The sequence below is a fragment of the Hypomesus nipponensis genome, chromosome 9 (assembly GCF_054491055.1).
Source record: "Hypomesus nipponensis isolate SF chromosome 9, ASM5449105v1, whole genome shotgun sequence".
In the NCBI taxonomy this organism is placed as follows: domain Eukaryota; kingdom Metazoa; phylum Chordata; class Actinopteri; order Osmeriformes; family Osmeridae; genus Hypomesus; species Hypomesus nipponensis.
In genome coordinates, this window is record NC_140369.1 from 13,293,673 (window position 1) to 13,307,324 (window position 13,652).

The 13,652-nt window shown below is 43.1% G+C and overlaps 1 protein-coding gene across 2 annotated transcripts; it reads left to right on the plus strand.

Annotated features, from left to right (window-relative positions):
* zmynd8 (zinc finger, MYND-type containing 8) lies at positions 1–13,549 on the plus strand. 2 transcript variants are annotated; one of them, XM_084706024.1, is made up of 21 exons: positions 1–121; positions 4,334–4,404; positions 4,738–4,892; positions 5,441–5,662; positions 5,846–5,959; positions 6,400–6,465; positions 6,708–6,800; positions 6,891–6,978; positions 7,069–7,124; positions 7,206–7,283; positions 7,387–7,502; positions 7,622–8,118; positions 9,147–9,290; positions 9,477–9,635; positions 9,769–10,299; positions 10,553–11,083; positions 11,192–11,394; positions 11,488–11,568; positions 11,659–11,737; positions 11,820–12,059; positions 12,193–13,549. In XM_084706024.1, the coding sequence occupies exons 1-21, from the start codon at positions 108–110 to the stop codon at positions 12,363–12,365; spliced, it is 3,711 nt and encodes a 1,236-aa protein (XP_084562150.1). In that variant the 5' UTR covers positions 1–107; the 3' UTR covers positions 12,366–13,549. The 2 variants fall into 2 exon arrangements, with proteins under 2 accessions (XP_084562150.1, XP_084562151.1); XM_084706025.1 differs by lacking the exon at positions 6,400–6,465.
* Positions 13,550–13,652: the final 103 nt, after the last annotated feature.

Below are 13,652 nucleotides of genomic sequence, written 5' to 3' on the forward strand. Positions count from 1 at the left end.
GCCGATCTTCCAGCCTGGAGAGCCGTGGCTGTGCTCTGAGCAGGGTGAGGGCTGACTGTCCTCCATGTTTTAACAAGCATTGACATAACACACTGAGTTTGTTAGCCATGCATCCACAGAGGTAAGCCTGATTTTCATTATTTCACTTCCTCTTTGATACCGGCTACTGTGTATGATCTTTGCCTCAATAATACAGGTTTGTCTAGCAGACAGAGGGGGTAGAGGGAGCCTCCTTGTCCCTTCAGCTCAACAGTGAAGCCTGGCAGGAAAGCAGTATACAGCACAGCCCAGTCCAGCTGCTGCCTCTGCTCTGACTTGAGGGCTCTGGTCACATATTGGTGGTTCAGACAAGCTACAGTAACTGCCAGATGACATCACTGCTAAATGGCAGCTTAATATATAGGTTATACTTGTATTGAACAGCTATATTTGGAAGTGTGGGAAGGTTGTATGTGACTGTCACAGGCCTGTGTTTTGAAAATGGCTGGCAAGGAAGGGCGAAGCCTGAAACTGGTGGACAGAAAATATGAAAGGGGATTTCCAAGTCAAATGATCAGATGTTAAAATGACAGCAATATATAATTTTGGCCTGATAATTGCATTACAGCAGGGCTCTCATGGCAGGGTAGGACATTTGCCTGACTAAAAATCTGCTGATAGCTTACTGGACTATAAAGTGTATACTAGTTCTTCGTTCTTCAGCATGAAGGTTTTTAGAGTTTGCATGCCTGTTTATTAGGCAGGTTTTGTCTGGGCTTAAACAACCATTTTTATTAACATTTTGAACTACTCTTGATTTGGGACCAGCCCCTAGTAGGAAAACATGTCTTATGGTGTTCCCTGCTGTGGATGGCAGCCATTTCAGGGAGCTTCCCCATTCTGCATATCAACTCCAGACACTGGGTGTTTGTGAGGCCTGACGGGGAGTGCAAGGACTACTGCTCAGAGACCACAAGACAGACCAAAATCATCTGCACAGAAATATCCAGGTTTTCCATCTTAACACTTGGTCAAGTTAGAGCAGAACATGCTACTTGTAATATTCATGTAGGCCTTGTAGACTACAACAAGGCTATTTCCCTACTGGCCTTTATGACGTCTGTTCGTGAGAAGTCACCTAATGCACCCAATGCAGATTGGTAATTGTTGCAATAATCAGTGCCTGGCTTCATTTGTATGCCTCATGTTAGTTTAGAATTCGATACATTATCATATTTATATTGTTTCGAGTAGACAAAAGTTTTAACATCGATTCTGGCCCAGGGCTTTGTATCCACTGCTGTTTTAGTGAATGACGTTTAGTAATGCCCATAATCCTTTCATTCCACTCTGGTGTTAGGACTGTTGATGGTGCAGCTCAATCTGCTCTGCTATGCTTTAAGACATCCAGGCATGATGTGCACAGAGAAGCAACACTGTATCAAATCCATTTGAGCTGGGCAGTGTATTGAAATAATTTACCATACTGTACTGTTTGGCTTAAACAAAAAAACAAAAAATTAACTTTTAGACAATCACATTTGTTCTCCTGTTGGTTACAAAATATTTTTTTCATGGCAATAATTGTTGTAGGATTAATCATAGTATCTCACTGCAATGAGAATATTCTAAGAAGCCGTAGATAGATTTACATGATAATATGTAATAACACCAGCAGAAACAGCTTTAGTGAGGGAAACCTATCTGCTGCGTGGTCTGGAAACCACGTCCATTTTGATTGGGAGGCCTGTGACATTTTCAGCCCTGCCTTTGTGCTCTGTGTTAAGGCCTCAACTTCCTGCATTCCTGTGAGCGGTTCTACTGGTAAGCTGTGTGCTCTCCAGAGCTGTGCGACTGGAGCCGTGTGCTCTGTGTTTTGTGTGAGCAGCAGGCAGGGAGAGAACGTCTTCAAAATGGATGCTACACACTGCCTGAGAGCAGTGGAGAGAAGGGGAGGGAATCTAATCTGCTCCCTCTCAGCCTGTGTAAATGCATCCTCCATGTTTGAGAAAAGGCACACAGTTAGTGTGGTCTATATGGGCACTGAGGGACTCGGGGATTCTTTCCAGGGGTTTTAGTGATAGTGAGGTTAAATCCTCTCTGCATTGCAGCACTGTGTCTGAGGAGAGAGGGGAGAAGAGAGCCTGTGTGGCACACAGAGCCCAGCACCCAATCAGGCACCTCCGTTTGGTGCTCAAACCAATCGGCAGCACACAGCTGAGGTTAAAGATTGACAATCGCAGAGCGAGCAGCAGGGAGAGCAGGCCCTTCTGGAAAATTCTGCACCCATCTTTGTCCTCATCCCCCACCGGCCTAATTTAAAAAAAAGAGAGAGAAATTAAAAAAGACTGAAGAATCTTACTGTCTGTGCATAAAGAAAAGGTATGCTGTCAATTTCCTATGTAAAGGCATGGTTGTTATGTCAAAGAGGTGTGGACTAGGACTAAATCAATGTGTGCATGAAGTGAATGTATGTTTTCAGTCTGAAAAGGTCTTGATCTTGAAGGTCTTGAAGGCATTGGTTTTTGTGTGATTCTCTGGTCCTCTCTGTCTCTCCCTCTGTTCTCCTGGCCTGGGGAGGGAAGGATCTTGGTGAGGAACAAAGTCTGTACTGGCTTGATGTGAGGTGGAGGCCAGTAAAGCCATAACCCTGTTCTCCAACCTTCCCAATGTTCTCTTCGTAAAGCTGTCATTTTCTACCTTTGTGATAGAAGGATAGATGAGTGTGTGTACGGTGGGGGAGGGGATGGACAGACACTAGCAAAAGGCTGAATATTATGTTTGTAAAGTGAGCTGCTATCTTTGTATAGTGGTCTTGCATTCAAATTTTCAGGAGCTAAAATAAAACGCTGCTGGCAAAGAAACCGTCTTCTGTGTGAGACTGTTGCATCTGCTGTGGCGTCAGAGAAAATGGCTTTCAGTATTGACATAAGACTGGCTGAAAATCAAGCCTTCTTGGTCCATCTACGGCTGATATGGGGTAAACTTAGGCTTGGATGTCAACATAGAAAGAGCCTTTTGGTTGTCCACAAGATAGACACTGCCTATGTATGTGGCTGTTTTTCTTTATAAGGCTGAGTGAATGGAGGAAGTTACATAGAAAATTATGACAAAACATTATGTTACAGCCAATGGTTCTCTGTTGCCCTCTTGGTTCAACCTTAACTTAACTTGTCCTTATAAAGTCTATGTTGTGGGTGTGGTTAGGCCTACAGTACATACAGAACTTTGACAACACTATATATTAAGGTTAGGCCTACATTATGTAACTACATAGCAATACCTATAGTAAAACTTTGTAGGTACAGCAACCCCTATGTATTTAAAAGTTAGTAAGTGTCATCACAAAAGTGAAAAATACAGAGCACAATATGGGGGAGGTCAAGCAGTAATTGAACGTTGTAAAGAGGCAGTTGAAGGTTGTGGTACCAAAACAAGTGAATGTTTACAATGTTAACATTCACTTACCCTGGGAAGCCCAACCTTATCTGTACAAAGTTTGAACTGTGTAATAACTTGTTCCTCAAAACCATAATAAGGTGTACCTACATAGTAGTGTCTATGTAACTACAATGTTGTTAGCGTAGGTATAATTTTTTTCTGGGCTGACATGTAAGGTAACGTTACCTAATTTTAACTTATTTTAGCTAGGTGTCATGCTGTAGATTGGATCATTTATCCCAAGTATAATTGCTTACCACATGATCTAAGGGATTTACAGGATGGTGTTTTAGAGACACAATTGCAAGAGTTTAGTGACCTTTGCCCCCATAATTCTTAATGCTCAGACACTTTGGAACTCTTAACATTAGCACAAAGCTTTACCAGACATTGCTAAAGAGGAACAATCCACACTCTTGCTACAGTAAGAGAGCGGCTCTCCCGTCCTGTATCCTGTTGATTTATGATAAATCTGTCCACAAGTCAACAGCGAGGGTCTGTGTCCTGTCAGTATTGGTTTAGACAGTTTGCCTGCAGGCAGAATGCACCGTCACTAGAGTAGAATCCTATTGTAGGAAGGCTGAAAGTCTATCTGACATTTGTCAGTTATATACATTTACAGAGAGACAGCAATGTCTCTCATCTGAAAATCAAACCAAAGAAGGTGCCGTTCATTTGTCCAACACGTCTGACCTACATTCAATCTTTTAGTCGGCGTTTCATTTCATATATCTTTATATCAATAGTGGAGCTGGTGTCAGCTGTTTCTAAAGACAAAGTCAGGCTGACTGAACCCTAGAAAGCCACAGTAGCCTTGTAGCTGATCAAAGAATGTTACACAAGGCATCCATAGCGGAGGTGCTGTCATGGTTGTTAGCAGCGCATTGACAGTGCCTATTTTTCTCTGCGTCAGTGTGGCTGAGGAGGAGGTGAAGACTGAGTCGGATGCTGTAGAGGGGATGGAGATCTCAACAAGATCCAAAGGTGAGACACTGCTATGTTCTTGATTTGTACAACAGTATATGATGTATGTGATAAACCCTATATGGTGACGGTGAAAGGGGTTCAGATGTGTTTCCTGTGGAGCGTGGGTGTAGAGAACTGAGAGAGTTGAGCACCAGGACCCACAATGGAGGTTAATGTGCTTTGTCTGTTTCTAACGGCTTTCCCATAATGGTTCCGCTCTCTTCTAACTCTTTTCAAACATATGAAAATCTGCTGTTCTGTTCATCAGGATGTACATATGATGTATTAAATAATACATCTACCACCCTGAGCATACCCTTGTGCAGTATGTGACCTTTGCCCTGGCTGCAGTTTCAGACCCTGGGTCAGCAGAGCGGCCAGCCCAGAAACGTAAAATCTCCAACAGCCCCCCTCACTCATCCAACGGCCACTCCCCAGCTGAGACCTCTCCCAGCCCCATGAAAAAGAAAAGAAAACCTGGAGCAGTCAGCAGCAGCAAAGACCAGGTGCAGCTCCCACCTTCTCCCCCAGCTCCCCTCCATACCTAGGCTGCTGGACAGCTAGAGGCTCTGTTATCATGGACTTTTGTATGGTGTAAAATGACAGCCTAATTTTACCTTGTGGCTGTCAAGTGATAACATGAATGATGATACGAGTGAAGTGATTCCTTATAGGTGTTTTGTTCGTCTATTTGAGTTCCAGCGTGAACTGAATGTTTGCACCTAGCAGTGAAAGCTCAAGCCCAGACTTAACCCACTGACCACACAAAATGATAGTGTATGTACAAAAAATGTTAGACTGCTGATATAATCACCAAGTGATCATGAAGGCAATTCAAAAGATTATTTTGACCTGGTGATACCTGGAGTTATGATTTCCTTTCACTGCATACTGTATGCAGGACAATACCAACTAATGGTCCTATTCACTTGCCAACATTTAGCACAGTATCTTTATTGCCTAATGTTGATTTGTATACATGCTGTGTTGCTCATGTAATTTCATGGCTGATTTTGACTCCCCTAATCTTGTGTTTCTTTTGCCTGCATTTCAGTCAGAGCTAAGACATGGTCCCTTTTACTATGTGAAGCAGCCAGCACTCACCACAGACCCTGTTGATGTTGTACCGCAGGACGGCAGGAATGACTTCTACTGCTGGCTGTGCCACCGCGAGGGCCAGGTGCTCTGTTGTGAGCTCTGCCCCAGGGTGTACCACGCCAAGTGCCTCAAACTGCCAGCTGAGCCAGAAGGCGACTGGTTCTGCCCAGAGTGTGAGGTACTCGTTTGTATGTATGTGCAGTGAGCCGGAAACCAAAAGAGCTAGCCTGTTTTCTCAAAGAGTTGGGACTGTGGTGTAAATATCCTGGAGAAAAAAAAAGAAATTCAAGAGGTTATGAGGAGCATTGCACAATATGGTCTGGATGGTTAAAGTTGACAGCCTGTTATTCTCTTCTTTCAGAAAATAACAGTTGCAGAGTGCATAGAGACTCAGAGTAAAGCCATGATGATGCTCACTATAGAACAACTGTCTTACCTGCTGAAGTTTGCCCTCCAGAAGATGAAACAGCCAGGTGTAAGTGCACTGACCCTTCCCCTATTTTTTTTTACTGATCAGGTCTGCCCTTTTGACTTCAATCTTCTGCAGGCCTTGATTGGTCATTTTCCCATCCAAGCTGTGTCCCACCCTTATATCTTCTCAAATGATTTCATTGATTAGTTTAGAAATACACAAGCGCAAATGAATGGCCTTCATAGACATTATGTTCTCATGCTTTTGCCACGATACTACTCAAGTTCATAGCTGCACCCTACCAAAATAACAGCTTCACATTATTCAGACTGTGAAGTATATTTTGGTTTATGATGCTCGCTAAACTTAGGAACTGGGAATTTCGAAACCACCACAGGTATGATTTTAAGGCAGTCTTCCAGCATAGAAAATGAGGACAGAAACCATTCTGAGGGTGCAGACTGTGGTGAGGATGCAGTTCCCCATCTTATACTCTTTTTCAGGACCAACCCCGTTCGTCATCTCACTCCCCCCATGCAGCCGCCACGCAGAGAAAGGCTTTTAATTGGGTAATCAATCCAACACACTAACAAAAGAACCCACCATTTTTTACCCCCTTTATTTTTTTCCCCCTCCTCTTGTATGGAGTAGGGTCCTGCTTGACTGTTAGAGATGTTAGTTGGTGTTGTCTGTCCTGGGTTGCTAATATGTGTTGTGTGTTGTGGTGGTTGTGCAATGAGTTACAACAGTGTTGAGAATATGAAGTTTGATGTTTTGGGTGTGTATCTCTTTTGTGTACTCTTTTATCCAGACGGAGCCCTTTCAGAAACCTGTGTCTCTCGAACAACATCCAGACTATGCTGAGTACATATTCCACCCAATGGACCTGTGCACATTAGAGAGGGTAAAATGGTCTCTTGTGACAGTAAAGGTTTAAGATATTGTAAAAAAACACAAATTGTTCTTCTCTAACTTCCTCTCTTGCTTGCTCCAGAACACAAAGAAGAAAATGTACGGTTGCACAGAGGCCTTTTTGGCAGATGTAAAATGGATTTTACATAACTGTATAATATATAACGGAGGTTAGTGTCCTTGTTTTAAAGGTTTTTCTGTTGTCGCAATTGTTGATTGAAGATGTGTCCAAGTCACACATTTACATGACTTTGTTTTAGGCAATCACAAGCTTACAGCCACGGCTAAAGTCATAGTGAAAATCTGCGAACATGAGGTAAGTGATTTTGTCTTTAAAGGAAGGTTCCTAAGACTGTATAAGAATTGACAGTCATGTCTCTTTCAACTTTTCTTCCAGATGAATGAAATCGAGGTGTGTCCTGAGTGCTATCTCTCAGCTTGTCAGAAGAGAGAAAACTGGTTCTGTGAGCCATGTGTAAGCTCAGTTACTTACATCTATAATACGATTAAATGTTATGGTTACTTTTATTCCTACACATATATTGTCACAAATCAGTTTTTATGTTGTCTGTTTTTAGAGTAATCCACATCCACTGGTATGGGCCAAGCTGAAGGGATTTCCTTTCTGGCCAGCCAAAGCTCTGCGTGACAAAGATGGCCAAGTGGATGCTCGCTTCTTTGGGCAACATGACAGGCAAGACATTTTTGTACTCAAGTCATCTGTAAAAGACTGTATTTTATGCTATAATTACTTTGCAGCATTGTCTCTGTTTTGTTTGTTAATATGATGGTCTTTATCATAACCCTCTGCAGGGCGTGGGTCCCATTAAACAACTGCTATCTCATGTCCAAAGAAATCCCCTTCTCTGTCAAGAAGACCAAGAGTATTTTCAACAGTGCGATGCAAGAGATGGAAGTCTACGTGGAGAACATGAGGAGGAAGTTTGGAGTCTTCAACTATGCCCTCTTCAGGACACCTTATACCCCCGACAACCAGTACCAGATGCTCCTAGACACGGGCAACCCCTCATCTGGCTCCATCCGACCAGAGAAGCAGGAGAAGATTAAGTTCAGCTTTGACATGACTGCATCCCCCAAGATGCCCTTGGCCAGGAGTATGATGTCAGTGGCAGGGATGGGAGGAAGTTCGGGGCGGAGGATATCTCTGACGGACATGCCCCGTTCCCCTATGAGCACCAACTCCTCTGCTCACACAGGCTCTGATGGGGAGCAGGAGACACCAGAGAAAGGTCAGGCTAAAGCAGCCAGCAGCCACTTCAGTGCGGGGGAGGAGTCCATGGACTGTACAGGTACACCAAACAGCAACCTAACAGACTGATCAACAGCCCTCCTAGTAAACCTATGGTGCGTGTCCACTGGCACAAAGTGAATTAAGTGACGCTTTCCCATTCATTTTCATTGAAGCGAACGGCTTGCGTGGTGCATTGTGGGATTGACGGGCAAACAAATCAAGCAAACAGGGCTGAATTTTTTGGGGGGGAGGGGGCTTTATTCAAATGAGGATCGAATTCGTGGGACGGCGGCCAATCTGAATGTTTTTTATAAAGTACAGTAGCAACCTTTCGTCATGTTGAACTGTCTACCTTCAGTACACAGTCATAATAACCAGTCATGTAGAGAGAAAACAAGCTCTGTAGTGGTCATAATAACCAAATCCAATCCAAATTTATTTGTATAGCCCTTTTTACACTTAAGCATGTCACAGAGGGCTTCACATACGCCCATAAAACTGCCCCTCAACCAACCTAAACCCTCAAGGAAGACAAGGAAAAACTCCCAGAAAAACTCACTAGAGGAAAAAAATTGAAGAAACCTTGGGAAGAGCAATTCAGTGAGGGATCCCCTCCTCCAGAGACGGTTGATGAAATAATAATAACCAGAGCCATGTAGAGAAATAACAAACTCTGTATTGGGTCGGTGGGTGGGGGGCTGCATGCAGTAACCTCCCTGAAATGAGATTTTGCAGGTTGGGATGTCTGGCACGAGCTCTACTATTATTACAATAAATGACTAAATACCTAAACCTTGTCTGACAGAAGTCTGCACACCTGGCCACGCCAACGGTATGAATTACAACTGTAACATCTGCGAGAACTATAACTATTCCCAACACTTGTCAGTGATGGACAGCCAACTGCATTTGAACTTTAAGACACGCCAACCGATGATGGCCCTGCTGTACTAGAACTGATTTGCTTCCAGTGGACATGCACCAGAGCTTACAGTAGTGTCAATTGCAGTTGGACCTTCGACTACACATTCATAGATTGAATTATTAAACAAGGACCTGGCTTAAAGAATGCAATTCTTCCTTCAGCATCCCCTGCTTCAACTCGGCATGCTGCCACAGGCAGTGCTATGGACAGCCCTAAACCCTTACATTCTCAGGGCCCTTCCCTGCCAATCACCCCTAAACAGGAAAAGACTGTTACCACAGGAAGTATACTCAACCTCAACCTGGGTGAGTGTCTCAAGTTTCTACACATGCCACCACAGCACAGTCCTCAACAACGATCATGCACAAAGCTCACCTTGAAAATACATTTATATATGTTAATGAATGTATATAGAGTAGACAGTGTAAGGACTATCATCAAGGATGACGTGGCAGTTAGTTGTGGGTTTGCTGTCTCTTGGTATGTGTCAGATCGTAGTAAAGCAGAGATGGACTTGAAGGAGCTTAGTGAGACTGTGCAGCAGCAGCAGCAGGGGGCGTCGCCTATCCTCACCTCACCCAAGAGACAAATCAGAAGTCGGTTTCAGCTCAACTTGGACAAAACCATAGAAAGCTGCAAGGCCCAGTTAGGTGAGTCATGATGAGATATAGTCATACATTATGATACCGTTAAATCTTTACATTTTATCTATCTTCATTTTACTGCCTAATTGTACATATTAGGTTTTGTTTGACTCATCATTCCTGACCTTGCTGTTTACAGGCATAGATGAGATATCTGAGGATGTGTACAAGGGAGTTGAACACAGTGATTCCGAGGACTCTGACAAATCAGAGTTTAGCGACAGTGAGTATGCTAGTGATGAGGAGCAGAAGCTTAAAGAGAGCCAGGACACCATGGTTGCTGAGAAGTGTGAGAAGAAGCGAGCAGTCAAGGACCAACAATCTCCCAGCCAAGACAAGGAGTGCAAGCCTGAAGGCTTAGCCGCAGTAACGTCCACCATGGGGGATACAGTAGCACCAGCTATTGTCACAGAACCTTCATCTAAAGAAAAACAGAGCATAGACGTAGATAAAGATCCAGTAGAGAAATCCAAAGCTGCTCCACCCATTCTCGTCCCCAGAGAAAAGCTCCAAGTGAAGGAAGAAGTCAGGCAGCCCACACCTGTGGAGGACTCAGACTCTGAGAGGGAGCTGGTGATCGATCTGGGGGAGGACCAGGGAGGCAAGGAGAGGAAGAGAAACAGGAAAGACACTACTGCTGCTAAAGACCCTCCAGACATTAAAACCGAGGGTGAGTCTCTGCTGGAAACTCTCTGCTGGACACAGTATTTTGGTTAAGTGGATGTTGCAAAGGGTCAGTAAACGGTTGTGCTATACCAAAACTAGTATTGTACCTAACCAAAATGCTTGAATATAAAAAGGTGTAACTACTAGTTTTTATGTAACTACAATGTTGATACTGTAAGTATTACTGTGTAGCTATATTGTAATTAATACACATGTATTGTATTGCCAGAGGTTAATCATTTGTATATTTTTTGTAGGTAAAATTGCCACCCCTTTAAGTGCCCTTACCTCGTCCCAAAACAATGCAGGCCCCTCTGCATCATCCAGTGTCAAAGAGTCTTCTCAGTCCTCTATGGCCATACCCCTCAACATGGTCTCCTTCACGACTACTGCTCCCACTTCCATCAGCCCGGCCACCCTTCTCAACACAACCCTAACTACAACTCCGGCCCCCTCCAACTCCACCACCACAGCAGTGAAGAAACAGCGCCCCCTGCTGCCTAGGGAGACAGTCCCTGTGGTCCAAAGGGCTGTGGTATGGAGCCCAACCACCAAGTTCCAGACCTCCTCACAGAAATGGCACATGCAGAAAGTGCAGCGGCAGCAGCAGAACCAGACGCCAGCTACCACACCTGTGCAGACACCAGTGCTGGGGCAAGTGCCGGCGGGCCAACTGCAGGCACAAACCTTGCCCCCAACCCAAGCCTCTGGAACAACACCATCATTATCAGTGTCAGTCCAGCAGCCATCACAAAGCATGCGTTATCAGACCCGACAGGCTGTGAAAGGTATGGTAAAATTGGATTCAGACAATATTTTTAAACATGCATTTTCATGTTGGCAAGTATGAAATCAGCAAATTAATACGTAAAACCATGTAATCAAAATGTGTATAGCTGTCCAGCAGAAGGACAATCCACTCAGTACATCCACCTCGGCAGTTACCCTGGTTACCAGTAGCCCAGCCTCTGTGGCTATTATGGCAGTCCCGGGGTCAGGTACACCTGCCTCCTCTTCCTCTTCCCCTGTGACTGGAGACTTCCAGATCCCCACTACCTCTGCAGATGTAGCATCAGACATCGCCAAGTATACTAACAAAGTGAGTATAGTTTTTAGGGCCAGGAAGCAAACCGTGTCAATGTTTAGATATACAGGCTTTGGAACCTTCACTTAATTGCATAATCTTATCCAGATAATGGATGCAATTAAAGGGACAGTGACTGAGATCTACAATGACCTGTCCAAAAGTACTTCAGGGAATACAATAGCAGAGGTATGTATCTGACTGATGACCAACTGTAGATATCATCAACCTCATAGTGACTTCTTCCATTAAATTGGTGTTCCTTTCTCTTTCTCACAGATTAGACGGCTGAGAATTGAAATCGAAAAACTACAGTGGTTACATCAGCAGGAGTTGTCTGAAATGAAGCACAATTTAGGTAACAATATGTTTATGTACACATTTTCTGCTCAAATCTATTCATGTAGTTGACAATGGGTTGTTACTGTATTTATGTGCAGAATTGACAATGGCAGAAATGAGGCAGAGTCTTGAGCAGGAGGGGGAGCGTTTGGTGGCAGAGGTGAAGAAGCAGATGGAGGTAGAGAAACAGCAGGCTGTGGATGAGACCAAGAAGAAGCAGTGGTGTGCCAACTGCAGGAAAGAGGCCATCTTCTACTGCTGCTGGAACACCAGCTACTGTGACTATCCCTGTCAGCAAGCCCATTGGCCTGAACACATGAAGTCATGCACTCAGTCAGGTAACATTACACCACTGCTTGGCACAATGACGTGAGTCACCTCATGTCAACCTTGAAATATATTGACTAGGAATTCAACCTGGCCTTGTGTCAGCATTTCTATGAATGTATTTGTCCTTTTCCAATTTCTTAGCAACAGCCCCACAACAGGAGCCTGAGTCTGAGTCCACAGCCGACACTTCAAACAAAGGAGGACAGTCAAGCAGTGGGCAGACCTCTCCCAAAGAAAAGCAGGCAAGTGCACCTACAGATAGAGACTCTGACATGGAAAAGAGCAAAGACAATGTCACTGTTAGTCTTTCCTAACCCCCAATTCTCTACCCCAACACTGAGAAGCTGCACTTGAATTGTAATATAGAACTATCGACACCTTCTTCACTACATGGATCAGTTCCTGTAGCATTACTCCTAAACTGCTGCTCTGAAGGAATTCAAAATGTTTTTTTTATTCTTTGTTTTTCTTTAAGTTTCCAACAGATAACCTGAACCTCTTCTCCTTTAATTACTGTCATTGTTTTCCCCATTACCTGTGATTACATGATCTGACTCTCTAAGCAAACTACAGATAAAAAAACAAGATATGTATCGGTCTCATCTGGTAACACTTAGAAATAATTTAAGTGTGACAAAGTATACAGAGATGGCCTTACATGGCAAAAAATCAGGGGGGGGGGGGGCATCAATAGCTGATCTGTATATAAAAGTTTATCTTGTGCTGTTTGTCCTTTTTGTGATGAACACAACTGTTTTTGGTACTATGTAACATAGTTACAGTTTGATATAAAGACTGATGAATAAGAAACCTATTTGTGATGGACCAGAGAAGATGGCTTCAGATGAATGTTGCCTCAAATGTCTGTGAATTGCCTTGATAATTTTGTAAGTTAATTTATTTATGATTCTACTGATGTGTTCAATTCTATTTAAGAATGTTGTCCTCAATCTCTCCCGAATCACAATTCAATAAGGTTTCCAGTGCCTGTATGACTGGGTATCAACCCTTGATGTCCTTACCATTTCATTTTACATTAGTGGCATTGTAAAATGAATTCATAATTTAGCAACAGCAACAAAAAAGATGATATATATATATATATATATATATATATATATATATATATATATAATATATATATATATACTATATTTGTGTGTTCTGTATTTTTTATTTTGTATGGGCAGTAAATAAGGAATACAAAGCACAAAAATAGAATAATGGTGCTAAAAAAAAATCAAAGTGGGTCTTTGTAGGCTTCCTTATTATGTTCCTGCCACATATAATTATTAGCCCGGACAGAACCAGTTAAAAGACTACAAAACTATCCAAGCTAATAAATAATATACATACAAAAAACATACTATTGTACACTGGAATGATTGCTTTTCCCTGTTCTGTATAGAAAGTTGAAACCATATATTTCTTGTTGACCAGCATTTAAGTCTGTTTAGCCTATATTCTGAACAAAAATAAAACGTTTTGGTCTTGTAACCAACAAACCGTTTCTTCGTTACCCTGCCGAATTGTCGAAAACGCATTGCTTTTCCCTTCCTCGCCTGCATGGGCGCTATAGGCACAGGAGCGCATTACAACTC